This window comes from Lepisosteus oculatus, chromosome 2 (assembly GCF_040954835.1).
Source record: "Lepisosteus oculatus isolate fLepOcu1 chromosome 2, fLepOcu1.hap2, whole genome shotgun sequence".
Taxonomy (NCBI): domain Eukaryota; kingdom Metazoa; phylum Chordata; class Actinopteri; order Semionotiformes; family Lepisosteidae; genus Lepisosteus; species Lepisosteus oculatus.
In genome coordinates, this window is record NC_090697.1 from 3,088,597 (window position 1) to 3,109,253 (window position 20,657).

The window sequence follows — 20,657 nt, forward strand, 5'->3', positions numbered from 1 at the left end:
TGCTTCAGTGCTGAATGAATGAGAACGTACTGTATTACTAAAGATTTACTTGGCGCTTTCCTTTCTGTCTTATGTGTTCCATCCACTAACCATATCCTCATTCATATTCTATTGTTAGTTACCATAATTTAAGAATTCTGCATTGGCATTATGGGGTCTCAGTTGTTATTTTGGGGGTTTCCAGAGTTTCAACCTCATGGATGAACTGTCGTTCTTCTCAGCCAGGCCAGTTTCTGTAATAAATCTGTACATTATAGTCACACCTCTTCTCTGTCTTAACTAGGGTTTAACCATACTACTGAATCATTATTTGGATTAGTGAAGGATTTTATTTTCATGATAAGTTTAAAGTCCCTAGTCAACTTTATTGGCTCTGTGTTTTTTGCTGTACATTTAAATTTGTACTGTACCTCAGACTAAAAAACACAAATTTCATTGTCCTTGTAGAAATGTTTACTAAGGCATAACAATGCTAATGTTTTTGATCAACAACACCATCTTTGACAGGCTTGCCTTACCAAAGTTTCCTTTGTGATTTTATAGCACACTTCATGAACCCCGAGCTTCATCACCTCATGACAGAGTTAGACAGTCATCCCAATGAGTTCAATGGCCTATTTGCATTTTAAAGCAATTGGCAATGAATTATCAAGTTACAAAAACTGGCAGAACTTGAAACTAAACCAGCTGTTAATATTTTAATAAAAGAATGTGAAATGAAGGTCATGAGCATCATACAGTAAAATCTTTTGATATTATTAAGCAGGATGTTTCATTTTGATACCGTACATATTGTCGCAGTGTGTTTTTAAATACTGGCAGGTATGAGTGTGGGCAGTGCTTCTGTGCTTTGTTCACCTTGGATTGGCAGATGGCTGTTATCCGTGTAATCCAATAAAGCCTAAAAGAACAGATCCCACTACTGCTGTAATTGCTTACATGAGTTTTACAAAGCGTTTCTAGCAATTAACCATATTTTGTGAAGCTATTTTAGTAGAACAGCATGGTTACATGGCAATCAAGATCAAGGTTGCTGACACAAAGGTAAAGTTTTTACATTGGCTTATTTTACAGCGATTCTAGAAAGGTAACCAAGCAAAGAATAATTGGCCTTGTTTCTCTCCTGTGTTCTAATGCTATTAGTAATTATGGTAAGATGAATACAATTTTTCCATATGCAATGCTCAGAAACTTGAATAATTTCTACACGTGCATACAGCTTTTAAAAAAAGTGAAATATTGTTCTCTTAATTTAAACAAATGCTTTGAATTTTTAATTGGATATGTTACCAACGATAATTACAATTACTATTTTTATACAGGCAGTTAGCAATGTTTGACGCAACAAATGTAATAATCAGCTACAGTACATACTATAATAAAATACTTGATGTCGGTACTGAAACACCTGTATATATGAAATCTTATCATTTAAATTTCTGTTAAAATAATTCACTGAACAAGAAAAGAAAACTGTTTTTTTTGCAAAAAAGCAAGTCTCTATGAGTTTTTTTCAGTATTTAAGATTTTATTATAAAGGAAACGGATACACAAAAGACGGTGGCTGTTTATGGAATTGTCAGGTCATGCACTATCAGGGGTTTAGTGAGCATCAGAATTTTTCATGTTATGATAACTAAGAAATCGGTTTCAAAAGGAAGCAATGTCCCACTTCATTTATTGAATTATTTGATAAACAGTTTATAGTAAAAAAATAAAATACATGCTAATTGTGCTTTTTATCATTTTAAAGGTTATCGTTTCCTTAAGTATTGTAATAACTATACAGTATGTGAGGTCAGTGAAATGCAGCTAACCTTACTATGAGCTATGTTGCAGACTGTAATAAATGTTTCTGCTCCTCTGTTGGTACAGTAGCCAACAAATGTGTGCAAGGCAAAATATGTTCCTAATAAACATGTTCCTACTCAACTTCGGACTAAGAAATTGAGTCTTTGCTACCCTAATCTTTGTTTCTGTTATTGGTTTATGTTTAGTTTAGACCAGAGTTAATGTATTAAAATCTCAATTTAGTGTTAAATGCTACTTGTAAATAGAACACAGTATATAAGTTTAATACTATCAACTTGTCATATTAGCCTGTAGATTACATTTTATTACTATACTACATTACTGTAAGTTAAACTAAATTTTATTTTCAAAATATTTTTTCAGATTGTTGTCCTGAATCTGCTGATGTGTTTGATGACATTCTATACAGTATTTTACATTACTGTCAGTCTGTGCATTGGCGTGCTCAGGTAAGGCTGAAAGAAGAAACCACATTCATTTAAAAAACTGTCCTTCTTCCAATAGATGTTCTGCTCTTTTCCCTGACTGCACTGTGATGCACAACAAGGTGCTGCTTCCAGTTAAAGACAACTGTGTATTATGGCTTCCAACATTGTTATTAGATTAAATATAAATTATTTAATTATATATTTTTATATAAAAAATATAAATATTTTTTATACACTCAACACAACACACTACAATCTACACCAACTCTACACTACACTGTACAAAAAATACAAAATTAAAGGAAACAATAACAGAAAGCATGAACCTCAATTGACAAGGTGCTATTGTGAATACTGAAAAACAAACTGTAACAAAAATATTATAAACTTAAAATTCTTCTTACATGACTTGCTTAATCATCTAAATAATTCTTCTGTTTTTCTGAAGTAAATGAAAAGGTTAATTTGCTTTTTTATTTACTTGAATACTTTTGCTTTTGGATGTAAATTTTCCGAGTAAATTGGTCGCAGCATCTTTTTATTCTTTCTTTATGTGCTTTAACCTCTGTATATTTACTTTAGGGTGGAAGATACTGATAGCCTCTTGGCACCTTTTGATTATAAAACAAAGCCTTCATGGACAAACAAAAAATATTTAGGTAAGTTTCACAAAGCCAAATTTAGTTAAGGCTTTACAATATAAACAAGATGCAAATAACATATCTGCTTCAATTCATCTTTTAAAAAGGTAAAAGTTAATATTTGTTATTGAATTCATGAAAAATGTACAGTGCATTTGAATAATTGTACTGCTGTCTGTATAGCATAATTATACATGTAGCAGGCACATTCGATATTTTTCTTTACATTCTGTTTAGTAAATAAAATAATTTACCAGTGGCTTCGGGATTCGTTAACATCCTATTAAATAAAACATCATTTCTTTAGCTTTACTTTCAGCGGTTGGTGGGTAAAGTGGCCGAGGTTTAACAAATTTCTTCACCTCCTGATAATGGTACACCCAAGAGACCTGTTTTTTTAATCTTAATTCCACATTGTTTTGGGTAATGAATATAAAATATTGTAACAATATCCCTTTTCAATACTCATAACTCATCAACGAGTGTTGGTTATATTATGATTACAGTAAATAATGATATTTCGATTTCTTTGGCATTAAGTGGAATTGAGAGTACATGACATGGGATTCAAGTCCATTGCAGGATTACCTCCGGCACATCTTTCTGTCTCTTGGAATTTTCTCCAAGAATATCCTCCAATCTGAACTGCCCCCACACACAATTATACATGATTATAGCACAAGGATTGCAATTTGTGATTACAATTTGAATATTTGAATAAATAATGACATAACAATAAATTGCAGGGATCATCCCAAAGGCACAGGTCTTAGAAGGATCACTCCCTTTTGTTTTACATACAGTGAATTTTAGGTTTTTCCATTATGTTTTATATCATGACATAATACAATTCCTAATCTACCATGATCTTAGTTCAACACACAACAGTTCTTGTGAACAAAAAACATAAGGTTATGCTTCAAACCACCTGGAAACATCCAGCTCAAACTATTTGTCAACTGAAACTCATCAACAACGCAAAGCCTTTTTTTTAATTTCTAAAGAGGAAATGAGGGGCCAGATCAGGGCTGTATGGTGAACGACTCATCTTACCATCTTTATTCAAATACCACACATGTATGAGGAGATACATGTCTTCAGCCAGTTTTCCATAGCGGTTTTCTCACTGTGTAAAGATTCAAGGTGTCACAATAATTATTTGAAATACCAGGTATCCTGTTGTGTGGCAGGTACTTCAAAAGCAGGAAGTTTTCATTTTCTCAAAGATGTACTGTACTAGTATTACTTTCTCCATTGATTGGTGAATATATTTATTGGGGGAAGGTACTGTACTGTATGTAACCTCTTATGCTTCAATAGTTGCTATTTTGTTCCAGTTTGGTATTGGTGATCATACCAGATCCATATTGGAACCATCACTGGTACAAGTCTTTTTAAAAATATTTATGTGCGTCATGTTGACAAATTTCAAATCAAGTATGCTTTTGAGCAGATTCTCTTGGACAGAAGGCAACATAGGTTCCCTTGGACATGTCAAGGACTTCATGAAGGCTTGCAAATCTTATACCTTCTGATACCCCTTATTATATAAACACTAGTAGACATTTTCACTCAGGAATCACTATCATTTTTGTTGCCCACCTTTACCATATTACCTGGCCTAGATTAATACATCTCTTTAGGTGATTTTTTCTTCTTTAGTGAAGTATTTAATTCATGAATGTAATCCTATCTTTTGAACCCAGTATTGTGTCCATTAATACTTCTTCTAAAGACTGATAAAAGTCTGATTATGGCAGGATACATTAGTAGCGTAGAGACGTTTATTGCAAAGTGCACATGTACATTGGAATTCTTATTCATGTTGATCTTTCGGGACACACACTTTACAGACTCTTTCTTCTTTTTTTCAGCATGGAATAAACCTATTACTTGTTCCTTTGCAGCCTACGCATGCTGACGCAGCTACCCACCTGAACTATAGACACAGTATGACAGACAACACCACACAATGTAGACAGTACATTACAAACATAATAAATGATAACAACTAAAACAATAAATACATTATAGAGAACAATAAATATGTGGTAGAGAAGAAAAACATGGTAGACCCTGCAAAAAGTGCATAATGCAAAGATGCATTGATTTCTGAGGCACTGCAGTTAGCTGTTGAGGATGCGTACTGCAGTAGGGTAGAAGCTGCTCTTGAGGCTAGTGGTCCGTGCTTTAATAGTGTGGTGCCACTTGCCAGAGCGCATGGGGAGAACAGTCTGTGACCAGGATGGTTGGGATCCTGAATGATGGATTGGGCTTTATTGCGACAGCAGATGGTATGAATCTCACCGATTGATGGTAAATCACATCCTGTAATCCTCTGTGCTGTTGCCACAACCCTTTGTAGTGCATCTCTGTCATGAGTGGTAGTACTGCTGTGATACACACAGCACAGTGATGCCACTAGTGTCACGCCCTCTGCTGCCAGAGGGCGCTCCTTCTCTGACCTGTCCCTAGTTTCCGGTCTGCTGTCCTTCCTGTCCCTCTCTTTCCCTTGGGCTATATATTTCCGGGTCTTGCACTCTGTCCTCGCTCAGCATTGTTGTTCGGATGTCCTGAGACCCGCCTAGCACCAGGGCGCCCCACGTCCGCTCCCTGAGGGCATAGGTTTCTATACGGCATTCCTGAACTCTTTGCACTAATGAGCCCGGGCCTTTTTCCCGTCTCGCCGCTACGCATATGGGTCTTTTTCCGCTCTCCTGCTCCCCACGGTTAGTCCCTTTGGACGTCCGTGACAACTAGTGAGAACACATTCTATGGTGCTGCTTTAAAGGTTCATGAGATGCTGTTTCCCCATACCTCTTTTTTTTAAGCACCGGAGAAAGTGCAGGTGCTGTTGTGCCTCCTTCAGACCAAACCAAGTCAGTGGAGATCTGCAGTCTGAGGAACCTGAAGCACCTGACAGTTTCTACTGCTGTGGGGCAGGACTCTCTCTGGGTCTCCTGAAGTCCACAAAGAGTTATTTTGTCTTGTTGATAATCAGGGCCAGGTTGTTGTCAAGGCACCATCTTCTAAGATGCTCCTCCTCACCCCTAGTCTGTGGACTCGTCATTGTTGCTGTTCAGCCCAATAATGGTGCAAACTCTGCAAACTTTCGGGGTAGTGTTGTGGCTCTGTGGCTAAGGATCTGCACTTGTGGCTAGAAGGTTGCCAGTTTATATCCTGTGGCCAGCAGAGGAGTCCTACTCTGTTGGGCCCCTGAGCAAGGCCCTTAACCCCAGCTATGTCAGGGGTGCTGTATAAATGGCTGACCCTGCGCCCTGAACCCAAGCTTCTCTCTCTGTCTGTGTGTCTCATGGAGAGCAAGCTGGGGTATGCTAAATTACTAATGCAAGAAGTTGTATATGGCCAATAAAGTGATCTTATCTTAAACTTAATATTGTTGGTTGCTGTTGTAAGTGGCTGTACAGTCATAGGTGAACAAGGAGTACAGCCTAGGACTGAAACAGCAGCCTTGTGGAGTTCCAGTGTTTAGGATTACTGTAGAGGAGATATTGTTGCCAATTTTCATCACCTGAGGTGTGCCCATCAGGAAATCCAGTATCCAGTTGCAGTTAAATAATAGTTTTGGGATCAGCTTGGCGGGAACAATTGTGTTAAAGCCCAATCTGTAATCTATACACGGCATCAACATAGGTGTTCCGTCTGTCTAAATCTCCTAGGGCAATATGTAGTGCTAGGGATACTTTTTACACAAAAAACGAGACATAACACGTAAAGAAACAACATAAACGAGAGAGCTACACATGAGACATTGAGATCCCACTAACACTTCCCGTATCCCGCTTCAGAGACTAAGTGAAAAACAATAATTTGTCTTAAAATTCCAGTATACACTGTAATTCACATATAAATGAGACATAATAGGATGTACAGTTAATACTCATTGTTTCATTGGCTATTCCTAGAAATTGAGGATAATTTTCTCCACTTTTGATTAAGAGACATCGATGTATCTTTGAAATATTTTTTCTGTCCTCCACTGGTATGACTGTCTTGGCGCACCTTGAAGAAGGCTTCAATCCTTAGGAGAGTTCATCAGTGTTGGTGTGTCTCTTCTCCTACTGGATATATAGAATCTTTTGCAAACTGTGTTGATGATAGCACATACTGTACAGTAGGACAGCATCAGCCTCGATTTGCAGGCAGCATAAGAATGTTAAGATAGCAAGACATCTCTAAACAGTTCCACAAATAGGAACTGTTCCCTAGTCCAATCTTGACCTCCCTAACCAGAATGATGACAGACAAGACACAACGCAGGCAAAAAGGAACAGACAAACAGAAGCATTAACATACTGTAGAATGCAAGGCACAGACACATTTGATAAACGACGGAACTGTAGCCAAATAAATGGTTACAATAAAGTCCTCAATCTTATGCATCTCTCATTCAAATCCATTGTACATAATCCTATACTGTGGGTTAGCATTCCACTCCTCTGCTCCCTGGCTATGTAGACAGTGCTACAATATCTTCATAAACCAATTCTATAGTTTTTCAATGCTATGCATGTTTGATATAATACATATTTTTATTAATATTGTAGTGTGAGTTTTTTGACACATGTTCTGTAAGTTCACCAGTGTATGGAGAACAGAACTTTAACGCCCTTAATTATTTACTGTATATGTGGGGCTGGGACCCGAAAGAGCTACTGGTTAAGCCACCATTTGCCCTCATCACCCATCTGGAACCGACTGCAGCTTCCAGTTCTGGGGTCCGGGTTGTACCAGTCCAGCCCCAGGGTGTTTCCCTCGAAAGCATTAGGTGGGGTTAGGTGGGGGAGAGAAGGCTGCCGCAATATGTTCCTTCTGAAGCAAAACTACTGTAGTTCATGAGGTCTGCACGAGTTTGTCTGCTTTTCAGTATGAAAATGGTGTCTGTGTTTATAATATGTACAGTAAAGGAATCTACCAGCTTTATTTTAAGCAGAAATATGGCTGGTTCTTAAAAGACTGAATAACAACGATTAGGATTTGAAATTGTACAGCACTATGCAATGTCAATTTTATAGCATGATTTGTTGAGAACTTATTTTTTCGGCAGACTGACTTCAGCTCTTTCATTCACAGTGAATGTCATTTCCTTGGAGGTCACCTGCTTGTTGAGTGGCTGTATGTTTGCTTGGATAGTCGAGGAGTGGGTATGGGACTACGCTATCACGGTCATCCTTGTACACGTTGGCCTGACAACTGGAGGTAAGAAAATCCAAGAAATCAACACAAACAAAATATGTATGAATAAATATTATAAATATAAAAATAAATATAATATGTATTTAAAAATAATTATAATTAATATAACTCAATTAATCATCTAATAAGCACACTGGTTAGCATTGCCTCACAGCACTGGGGCTCTGGGTTCAAGTCCCAGCCTGGGGTGCTGTCTGGGAGGCATTTGTATGCTCTCACCGTGTTCGTGTGGGTTTCCTCCCACAGCCCGAAGACACACCGGTACTGTAGGTGAATTGGCTTCTGCGAAAAATGGCCCTGGTGTGAGCGTACAGTATGTGCCTGTGTGTGCCCAGTAATGGACTGGCATCCTGTCTTGCGCCCATTGCTTGCTGGGATAGGCTCCGGCTCCCCTGCAACCCTGAATGAGATCAAATGGTTAAAAAATCTATGGATATGATTCTTCGGACTTCACAGCTGCAGAAGCACACGTATTCATATGATTAAAAGCAGTTTGCCATTGTTTAATGAACTTTTAGTTGTTGACGTTATAGTTAAAATTAAATCCGGCTTTTCTACATCATTACGTAATAGATTCATATTGTAGTCCTAGAGCACAAAAATGTGTTTTTCTCATGGACAACTGTAAGTTTAGTTTACAGTTTAGGGACTTCTGAAAAACAAAAATGGACTCATTTCACTGGTAAACATATTTCAAAAGTATTTATGCAAGTTTAAATGGCCATTTAAGACAATAAAGAGCTGATTGAGCTTGTAAAGAGCTGGTTTGGAAAGAAAACCTATAGAAACACCAGACTTCCAGGTCAAGGGCTGCCACTGCAATCACTGCTAATGTCAGCCTTACTCCAAACTGCAAGAAGTATTCAGGCAACATTGCATTTTTAACACGTTATCACCTGTTGCATTGAATTGGAAAGACTGTGTCTTTTCACTATTCTCTTTAAAGGCTGAGTGTATAGCCCGGGTCCAGCAGAGATTTAAACCTGTGGCACTAGTTTCAAAGGCAAGTGAATTGCATAATCTTCAACAGGTTCCTCAGCCTGGGCTGTAACACACTTAAACTCTGTTTGGAACTATTTAATTATAGATTGCCAAATCCACGAGCACTTTGAGATTTCTCTCCAGTAAATCGGTTCTGCAGTAACACTACCACTAGAATCAAGGACACAGAGGATTCTCACAGTGTGTAAGGATAGTAACAGAGCAGAGGAAATAAGGAAAGAGAGTATTTCTGTGAGAAGCAAAAGATACTGTATATGAATGCAAACACCAGTAGAACTGGCTAATGTTATGTTTTTATTTACAGTAATGTCTGATTTCCCATCAGCAGAGCCTTGGTGGATTGCCTTAGGTAACGTAGAACTTTATGCATTGAAACTTTAAGATTTGCAGAACAAACAATACAGTATATCACATCAGAGCCATTTGTGGTTCATCGTGTTAAATTCACCTTCAGATCTACTGGAATAATGTCAATGAATTACAGTACAAGCTGAATCCTAGAATGATATTCATAAACCAAATGCATGGTAATAAAAACATGCTGCTTTTCATTAGAGGACTTGTGAAATTTCTCCTTATCCATTTTAGAAATAGATTTAAGTTATAAATACATTTTCAAAATACAGAATTACTGTAAAAGTCAATTATAGCAAGTGCAGTGTTTTTTTTTCTTGAGCTTAATCTTAACCATAGTACTACACACTGTGCAGATATATCCAGTTTTATTTTAATAATTGTGTAATAAAATTCGGAATTAGAGCAGTTTATATTATTATTCAAGGACAGATTTTTTTTTGTGTTTTTTGTTTTTCAGCAAGATAGTTCACGAAGTCACATGAACTAACACTGTGTTCTGACATAACATAAACTACCCTAACAAGCCACAAATCAATTGAATCGCCTCAGTCTGTGTACAATACTAATTGTACACAGGATTTCAGAATAAATCCAGCTATCTCTATAAGGTCCCTCTATTAGTTAGTGAATGTCAAGCAAAGATTCGACCAACTCAAGTTTTCAATAGAAGGTAATCTATACTCAGTGAGCCTCATAATCTTTGGAATGTAAAACATTCTGCTTAGGGTTTGTTAAATGGCATGGATAACATGGAGCACAGAAGATAATTACTTTTAATGATTGAGCTATATTTTCAGAAAACATTGTGGCGATTCAGCCCCAACCTGGTTGGGCAGAGACAGGGAGCTGAAGGCAGTGCGCTAAGAGGAGCCCCTTATACTGTACATCTAGGGTACAGTGGGGGACAGAAAGCTGCTACAGTACTTAAGTTCTTACAGAACTGTCCCGCACGAGGGTATCAATGTTGGCGTTGCAGACAAAACAACCATTTTGACAGAGTCTGTCATTCTGCAACTGCTTCTTAACTATGATAGCCTCCACACTCGCCTTCTTCCGCTATACCCACTACAATCCACACAGTGCTCTCAGTGTCCAGAGCACTCAAAACGCGCACTGCTGAGCTGGACAACATGTGCATTCCTCTGCTACTGGACTCTGGGGTTGCGGTCTCAATCCTGAACCTCTCGACAGTACAGTGGTGTTTCTCTTACCTGGCCCTCCATGCACCATCCACCACCCTGTTTGGCTACTGGTGTGCTTTGGTCCAAGGCTTCACTGCATCCCACTGGCCCTCCATGATGGAGTCACTGTTGAGCTAGCTCCAGAGACTCCTGAAAGCTGGCATTTTTTAACTGGTCAATTCCTCCCATTGAGTATCCCATGTGGTAGTGGCCAGGAAAAAATCAGGGGGCCTGTGAATCTGTGTGGACCAAAGGGTAGTGAACAAATCCATTATAGCGGACAAGTACCCCCTGCTTAAAGTGGAGGAGCTCACCACACAATTCTTTGACTTCATTGTCTTCTCTAAACTCAATCTCCAACAGAGTTACCTTCAGGTTCCTCTCCACCCTGAGAGCCGGAACCTCACAGATTTCATCACGCACGTCTTTCACTACACAAGGGTACCTTTCGGAATTACTTCTGCCCCTTGTCCACTATCCTTTCAGGAATACCAAGTCATCTACCTAGCAAGATGACATTGTGGTCCATGGCTCAACTGCTGTTAGATGAACTCTTCTGCAAAGTGTTTGAGGTGCAGAGTCTACCCTCAATAGTGAGAAATGTGCCTTCAGCACCAATGCTCATTGAGTTCGTAGGTCTCTGTTTAACAGCATCTGCCCTCACCCCACTGTACTCTACATCAAGGCCATTCTGAACATCCCAACATCTACACAATGGAACACAATGGCTCACGTTGCTTCCTTCCTGGCAATGACTGCTTATTACCTGAAGTTTCTACCACACTACTCAGCCACTGCAAATCTGCTGTAGAAGGATGCACCCTGGGCCTGGACGCCTGGCTGCCCCAAAGCTGTCATGAAGGCCCATCTTACCTACCCAATCGTCCTGGTGCAATTTAATCTCCCTAGACCCACCCTCATCACATGACGCCTCCAGCAAAGCTCTGGTAACGAGGCTGTCCCAGCTTCACAATGGTGTGGAGCAGCTAATCACTTTTGCCTCCCAGGCTCTCAGCATTACAAAACAGAAGTACTCAGTGGGTGAGCAAGAGACCATTGGGCTGCATCGGAGTATGAGAAAGGTGGCATATGTACTTGTACAGCGGTGCATTCATGTTGCGGACAGACCACTTAGAGCACTGCTCTCCACATCATCCATGAGCCACTGGCCACTAAATCACCACCCCTGGTTCACAGGGATCACCAGTACAATTTTTCCCTGCAGTTCACTCCTGAATGCCACAATGTAGTGGCAGAAGTGCAATCCCTCTCATTCCCAACATGACTGGCAACTCTGACCCAGACACCCTTGAGCCTAACCTCATCCAAATGCTCCATATCCCACTCCAAGTCGTAGTCTCTCTCCAGGAGCTCCATCAGCTCTCAGACCAGGACCCATTGCTTTCCTAGGTTCTCATCTTCATATGCTTGGGAGGGCCCCTCAAAGTCCCTGCTGAGCTAAGCCCCTTCCATTGTGTTAAAGATGCGCACTCCGGGAATGAATTCCTGTGTTGCTCAGAGGAATGTAGCTGTTATTCCTGCCTGCCTTCAGGTGCGAATGTTAAAGTTGGCACACGACGGCCATTGGGGAATAGCGAATTTCAAACAATGGTGCCGGGATCTGGTGTGATGGCCAGAAATTAACAGAGACATCGAATCACTCATCAGAAACTGTGAAATCTGCCTCCTAAGTGGAAAAACAGGAGGCTATACTACCTCTCCAGCCCCTAAGCGGGCAGACCAAGCCCTGGGATAATCTCCAGCTGGACATCTGTGGGGAGCTAAACAGTGCCCCACTCCATCAGTGTTTCCTCATAATGTTTTATGATTTACACTCCTAATGGCCTGAAGCGGCCTCCAATAGATCCGTTACCACTCAGGTGGTCACTGACTTCCTGGATTCCCTCTCTGCCTGCTGGGGAACCACCATCGAACCACCATCACCACCGACAGTGGGCCGCAGTTTGTTTCTGCTGAGTTTCAGTCCTCTTTGGCTTCTCAACCACTCTCCTCCTCGCCCTGCCCCACTACAGGGCCACACAGCATGCCATGCCTGGCAGCCCACCAGCCGCCCTAATTCTAGGACATGAACTACATCTTCTGCCACGCACTCCCTCAGCATAGTGGCAGAAAGCCAGCAATGGATGAAGACACATTATGATAGATCACACAGGGTAAAACTACTTTGCATGCTATCTTGGAGAGCACAAGCTCTAGTTATTTTAGTCTTCCGCCATGCAGGTCACAGAGCAACTGGGCCCAGCTACCCTCAGCCTCTCTGACAGGTCACGATGGCACTCCGGTCACCTCCACGAGGTGGCAGCACCTACATGACCTGCCACTGAAGCCGATTCCATTTCTGCTGGATGATGCGGCTTCAGTGCCCATGGGTCCTCCTCTCTGGTCAGCTAGAGTCTGGTCTCCACTACTGGAAGAGTTGTGTTTTTCAGTTTTCTGGAGGGGAGTTGTATGTCACTATACAGTCTTAGTTCATGTGACACTCTTGTGCTATTGTGTATATACAGTACCACGTTACTGTACTCAGGGAGTCTTGACAGCCCATTTCTCTCCCATGGCAGTTCTGTAAAATGCACAATAAATGACAGACGTGTGCCAAAATTATTATTATTATTAAAAGTTTTGTGTACCTCAGATAGTATGAAACCTCTGGTTCACGTACTGTACATGGTACAGAATGGATAGTTGTTTTAAACAACTTAACTTGTTGTTTAACTTTTCAAATCTTGCCAAAAAAGATAAGGTCGACATAAAACATGAAAAGAAATGGCCAATGATGAAGTATGAGTGACCGATACTACTTAAACAAGAACTTTGGTGGATCGTTAACTCCAAATCAGATCAATTTGTCAGAAGAGACAAGTACAACAAAACATTACTGAAGCTGCTGGAAGGAGGAGGAGCAATAAGCAGAGTCACTGTGGATTTATACTTTGCCTAAAAAGAGAATGGTGTTATCATCCTTCACAGTGACTGTCGATTGACCAGAACTGAAAAAAAAACTTTTCCAAATGAGACACCCATTATTTAACAATGATCACATGCACTGTATGTATTTTAAATGTGTTTTGCTAATTTTTTTTTTGTATTTTCCATTTTTTAGGTGCTGGCTTGTTAGTAATGATTTTTGGAGGACAGCTTCTTGCATACAAGCTTTACAAGAACAATTTCATTTATCCTGATCTTGAAAATTTCTAGAAATGTTTTTATTTTTTTTATATTATTTGTTGTTATTTATTGTTTTGGATGGTAATTAATAAAAAGTATGATGCCCATGGCATGACACAGGGACATGGTATCTGAATGTATTTTTGTTCTGCATGTATTGAATGTTTTTTTTATGTTGTTAAAAAATACGCAGAACATCTAAGCTTTCCATCTTCCTAACATCTAAAGTCTAATGTTCTAATCACAAAATGGGAGGATAACAAAAATAGTATTCATGAACACATACCGAGGCCCAAGCAAACCCACCAGCTGACAGGGATCTTTTTATTTGTCTCCTAGAAGGACTTTTCACAGTGTCGATGAATTTTCATTGCTGGTGACGAGGTGACGAGGTGCTTTATTTAATTGACTTTTAACTTACAGTAAATTAAAAAAACAGTGCAACAAAAGCATACCAAAAGTTAGAGATGTTGTGCCCAAAACACTGAAAATGTGGAATATTATTTGCTTGATATCTAGCAACTTTAAAACATTTAACTATATTTCTAAAACTGTTGCTATCATTCTCTGACAACAGCTACTAAACCTGTTATTTTCTTTCTTAGCACTATAACACTACCGGACATGATACTGTATATTTAGATCTCCATAAATATTTTTATAAGATTGCTCAGAAAAGATTAATTCTCAAATTAAATGTCAAAATAATCTACATTTATATATACTATAAAATGGATGGAATAAGAACTGATTATAGCATAGAGAACATTATTTTAAGAGGCATATCCTCCAATCAGGTAGTTTCACAGGCCTGTGTTTCAGGCCTGTTGTTCTTTATTGATCTTCTGCAAGGATTTACATTCTTGCACAAACAGAAAACTAGTCTATGTTGCCGATTATGCAAACATACAGTAAGGGGATTGATAAACATACTGTAGTAAACGGCAAGGGAATTAATGAAAACTCACTGAAAACCATGGACTGGGCAGACACTTTTCAAATTAAATTTAGGTCCAAAGTAATCCAGACAAGAATAAGTAATGTGGATTGTACAACTCACTTGGGTGATTCTAAGATGCTGGAAGCTACACATGTAAAAGATGTAGATTAGTGTACTGTGTGTCCCCACAGTGTGGGTAAGCCATATAAAAAGGAAACAGAATTCTTGGATGTACAGTATAGCAGGGTACTGTATTTAAGAACATGGAAGGTCCTGTAAGATCAAGATTCATAACACACTATGACCTTATTTAGAATGTATTTTTTCAGTTTCGGTCAATATCTACCACATAACCAATATTATAGCATAAAGAGTTAAAAGAGGAGCAACAAGAAAAATGACTGGTCTCAGGGGAATGTCATACAGTATATAGACAGCTAATGAGCTGTTAAATGTTCAGCTCATTATGTGGCGACTGAGAGGAGATTTGATCCAAACACGTAAAATCCTGAGGGGTAGAGATAAGGTCAGCTCCTGGGGCTGTTTGGTCTCGGTACTGAAACAAGGACACGTGGTAGCAATTGCAAACTGAAGAGGGAATTCATTAAAGATGGACGATAGGAAATGTTTCCTTGCATAAAACCCCATGTGTATAATGAACAGCCCTTCAAAGCCTTGTAACTGACATCCATTCTCTCCTTCAAGAGACACCACCACTTCTTATGTTCTTATGACACTACATTAACCCAATTAACCCAACCCATTTAATAATATTAATTAGGGGTGAAAATATTTCTCTTACTAGTACAATAGTTTTGCCTCTAGCCTAAATTGTTAATGAAAACATTACTAGGTCACATAGACGGAAAGGGCCATTCTACTGATGGTTTGCAAAATCCAATAAAGGACAGACTTTTTGGAAATGTTTTTTTTTTAATATGTAAAGACACAATTGCATAAACATGCATAAACACGTCAATAAGAAGTTGATTCTTGTCACTTCTCATAAACTTTGAGAATGTTTGAATTAGGTTTATTACACACAGTATAATATTTATACAAATACAGAAATATATTATACTGTATTCACAAAATGTCATAAACATGTGACTTGCAAACAAAAGTGTTAAGAAAATTCCATATGCCAACAAGATAACATTTATTTTTATTGTATTGTTCCAGTATTTGTTTCAGGTTTCTCTCAATCATGTTGATAGGAGAATATGATGGTGTTTCAAATACAGAAATTTCTTTTAATGTGCATTATTGAGATGCATAATTATATGCTAGGATATATATATATACAAATTAAACTATATATTAAATTAAATAATTCATTTATATTTTAGTATAAAGATGGTGTAGAACATATGCACTAATGTAGCTACTGATATTGTACAGTGGTCTGTAATTTAGTCCGCTGAAAACATATACATATTTAGCACAATAGCCACCTAATGAGAAGTGTTTCAAATTTTTGTTGAAAGAATCATTTCACTTTTCTTCGTACCTTTTTGTCTCCACCAGTGCAGTCCTTAGCTTGGATGGTGTGGTGGAGTGATGTTTATCAAAGGTGTCTCTTGCATCTTAGTCTCAGCAGATTCTGTGAGGTGATAGCATTTTCTCCTCATGATTGTGTACATTTTTCTCTGGATGCTCCAGCTTCCTGGGACCTCCAAAGAAATTGAAGATGCAAGAAAAATTGTTTGCAAAGGACTCTGTAACACAAATCAAGGAAGAAATTGAGAGTTTAAAATTGTAAAACACTTGTAACTTGGTTTGTTGATGTAATGTATAATCCTTGTTTTAAGTAAATATGTTGGGATGTTTAGGTATGAAGGGCACTCTATAATTCGTAATCTACAGTTTATCTTATACTAATGTGAAATACAACATGATCTGAATAAAAATATTTTACCATCACTGCAAACTAGCAACATCATTATTTACTGGACAATGTGGTTAACTTTTGCCTTTACAGTATATACTATAACAGCAAATTCTTAAATACTACAATACGTACAAAAGCCACGTACCAAATATGAACAAACACAGAACCAACTGTTAGAAATGCAGTCAACAGAGTCTGCTGTGTTCTAAATGCCAAGCCAACTGTATACCTATACAAACATTAAATTCCAGTTTAAACAAGATGTAAAACACAAACTGGCAAATTGTAGTTTTGCAATCATTTGTTGCAATATTCAGTATTGTGGTTACTGTTATATCTCTGTAACATGTACTTTATACATTGTAATGTGGTTTCTGCGTGGTTTCTGCGTGGCTTATACCCTCTGTAACTGTGATAGACAGAGTATAGGGTGTGGTTACCAAATTTAATTTCTGCATGGAAATTTTGCGATATGCACTCAGCAGCATTACCTAAAGGAAGATACAGAGAAAACATTTTATTCAAACTTTATTCATTTTATTTTCTTGTCACTTTAGCTAGGGATCCAGCCTGGACATGTTTGCAGTGGTATACTTTCATAGACATTATAGAAGTGTGGCACCTTCTGACATCTGCCTCCATAATATTATGGCAACTGCTAAGCATTAGCAGAGGGTCTGTCTCTTTAACTGAGTCCTTAAACGAAGAATCCTTAAGAATCGCATTAACTCTGTGAATGGCTACACCTCAGATTGGACCATAAATCATTTAATAAGATTAGGGGAATGCAGAGGAAGGAAGGAAACACAATGCTCATTAAATCTGAAGCTATTCAGTAGCAGGAGTCAATAGGACTGAACCCTACACCGACTGTACAGTAGCAAAGGTACTGTATGCCTAAGAATATGCGGACTGCTTTTACTGCAATGGGTGACTTATGATAACAGCAAGATCAGATTTTTGTATCACAAACTGGGTAGTTTGTAAGATCGCTTCTATCATCTTAACGTATGGGAGTTTTTAGTGATATTTTAGTGATATGATTAATATGTCTAACTTAACCTAATTTTGTAGGTAACTAGTCTTTTATCCTACAAACAAGCGGGCCTTAATAATTAATATGTATCTTTTGAAAATAAAAAAAATCAGAATGTGAGGATAGTGAGTCGTCTAATGGTTCTATTGAGATTATTAGAATCTTTGTTCCAGAAAAACTGTAAAAAAACTACTGTAACTACTGTAAATGAAATTTAAGAGTGAGGAGAATATTGTATTTAGTTCTGATGAAAGTTGAATTTTTGTACTAAAATATCATGAATGGTGCTATGAAATTTCACAATAAAATTCTGGGAATAACAGATACATTGCACATGGACTATTCATTGTCTAAATACCTTATTCTTTAGACTATTTCACATATTTCACATAATATGTATGAAACACAAATATCTTTGAAACTGTAAACAGGCTTAGAAAATCTGTTATTACAGTATATAACCTATAAAACCAATAGTTGACTCGATCCAACAGTAACCCAACAGTCATTGAACTAAAGACATTGATAATAAATATCTAAGATACAGTATTTGTCATACATTTTCAGAAAGAGAAACATATCATTGCAAAAGTATGCTAATTATAACTGAAAGCAATATCAAAATTTGGACTGGTTCACTTTCTGTAAAATGCATTTTCATTTTACAGTAACCTAAACAGAAAGCGATGACTGCAGGGACAATATCACCATCTAGTATTGTTGAAGTACTGTATGCTGTACTATTATAATATTTATTATAATAAATATTATTGATAAAATTACTATATGGGTTCTCAGTTGTTTCAATGTTTTATGTTTGGATTAAAGTGTACCTTTAAAGTATATTTAAATTGCGAGAAACAGCTGTTAAAAACAGAAAATTGTTCATATTACTTTCTTCTGAGCAGAACCAATTTATGTCTGCCCAAAACAAAAGCTATGAAACACCAAGCAAATGTCATATTTTAAAAAGAAGCAGCTCCAAAATTTTCTTCAGGTGTTTAATACCATTGTATCATTATTGAAAAGATTAATTTTAACAAGTTATTGGTTAGACATTGGAGTATTCATAATGCTTTAGAAAGAAAATGATTTTTTGTATATTATTCATACTGTAGATTCTTACTTTTTCCTATCAGAAAAATTAACAATAATAATGGAACACATCTGTAAATTCATGATAGTATTACTGGTTACATTTCTAAAGCTATGTTTAATTTTATCACAGGCTATATTTAATACTATATACTGTATAATTTCTTTATATATAAGATAAAGTGCTTTTTCTCCCTAAGGGATGGAAATAACACCAGTAGTTTATAAATACTGTGTCCTTACAAGCAGAACGTAAGGATTAATGTCCTAATTCCAAAGATGGGAGTGTGTGTTGAAGGTATAAAAGTACCACATTGATGTGTCAAACGGCTTAAACCCACCCACCAGTTGTTCCACGCTGTCCTCTCAATCTCTACAATATCTCAGGAGTCTAGTAGTACCATCTGCTTCTAAACAAAAATAAGGAGATGTTCTCAGACTGTATGCTTGATTTCTTAATTGGTTGGCTAGTCTACAAACACCAGTCTCGAGTTGAAGCAAACACTTCTTACTTTGACTCTACAGTACATGCTGTGTTTTGTGTTGTGGCTCAGTTTCAACTCTCAGTTACGACTGCAGTTATCAGTTGGGTGATAATGCGGTCAAGTACTGCGCACTACTGTACTGTATGTCCAGCTCCACCTGATTTTTTTAGCATCAGTAAGAAAAGAGTATGAGTAAATGGACGGTAGTTTGAACATTATGTAAATATAATTATTAAAACGTTTTCAGACTAATTGTTTAATAGGCTGCTTCATAAATTGGATACAGTGATTGCGTTTGATGCTGACCCTACACAACATAATCCCGCAATATATATCACAAGCAGCAGGTGGCAGAAGCAAGTACACTTTTGTCACAATGCTGAGGGCCATGTTTGTTTATGGCAGAGCTGAAAAATGTTCATCAGGATTTTTTAATGTTTTTTTAATAGATTTTGCAACTAAATCTCTTTATCATATCATAAATGTATAATAATTGTGTATTTACTGGTAAATTGCAAACAGCAAACATTCACAGTGTGTATTACACTGTGTCTGTAAAACATTACAATAATTTTCTGTCTTTAACCTGGTATATATCTGTCACTATACATTAGAGATAATTTCAGATCTGCTGCTGAAACTGCCGGTAGACACAATACCTGCATCAGTGACAGGACAATGAGGCTCCATGCTGCTGGCCTTTGAGAAAGGCGACCTGTCAGAGGCCCTTTGCTCACACCTCCTACAGTAGACGTCACACCAGACTGGCCTGGGCCAGACAGAGGCTGCGATGGACTTGTCGGCAGTGGCATCAGGTCCTCTTTACAGATGAGTCACTCTTCAGCCTGTTCCACGCAGACTGGAGGGCCAGAGTGTGGAGGAGGAGGTGTTGCATTTCTTTTTTACATCAGTATATATCTATCAGGAGCAAAAGGCCTAAAGTAGAAAAACACCTCATTGCTGTTCCTATTTGCAACTTTTTTTGGAAACATTTGGCTGCTTGCACTGTGGGGTGCACTGTTCAGCACTTATATCAAGAAATTTTCATGAGCTTTTATCAATGGTTTTGCTTGTTTCACACTAATATTATTTAGGTTTTGGGCAGCATTTTAAAATCCAATGACTGGAGGGTTTCCGAGACAGATTGTGGATCTGTTTGGTTGAAAACAGGGTTAGGTTTACGCTCAGCAATGGAACCTGGGGCCCAGGTTGGCTTAAGGATGAGTGATATTTTTATTTTTCAGAGACTTTTGGTTGCTTGGATGGTGTGGTGCACCGTATTAGATTCGTAATTCTGTCTCAAAACTGAGTCAGTCTGATCAACAGCTGTAAGAAAACATTATCGAATCAAATATATTGGCAAGAGCTTTTATAAATAGTTTTAAT

General features: G+C 38.0%; 1 protein-coding gene across 1 annotated transcript; it reads left to right on the forward strand.

Annotated features, from left to right (window-relative positions):
- Window positions 1-930: 930 nt before the first annotated feature.
- On the forward strand, window positions 931-16,094 carry tmem244 (transmembrane protein 244). Its single transcript, XM_069186074.1, has 6 exons — window positions 931-1,044; window positions 2,176-2,261; window positions 2,823-2,899; window positions 7,976-8,101; window positions 9,405-9,449; window positions 13,760-16,094. The coding sequence occupies exons 1-6, from the start codon at window positions 1,012-1,014 to the stop codon at window positions 13,852-13,854; spliced, it is 462 nt and encodes a 153-aa protein (XP_069042175.1). The 5' UTR covers window positions 931-1,011; the 3' UTR covers window positions 13,855-16,094.
- Window positions 16,095-20,657: the final 4,563 nt, after the last annotated feature.

What these genes read in the sequence shown, in the direction of transcription:
- tmem244 (XM_069186074.1), top strand. Translation starts at nt 1,012, where the DNA reads ATGGCAATCAAGATCAAGGTTGCTGACACAAAG. An exon ending in TCAAGGTTGCTGACACAAAG is followed by an intron (nt 1,045 to 2,175) that starts GTAAAGTTTTTA and finishes ATATTTTTTCAG; the next exon opens with ATTGTTGTCCTGAATCTGCT. An exon ending in CTGTGCATTGGCGTGCTCAG is followed by an intron (nt 2,262 to 2,822) that starts GTAAGGCTGAAA and finishes TATTTACTTTAG; the next exon opens with GGTGGAAGATACTGATAGCC.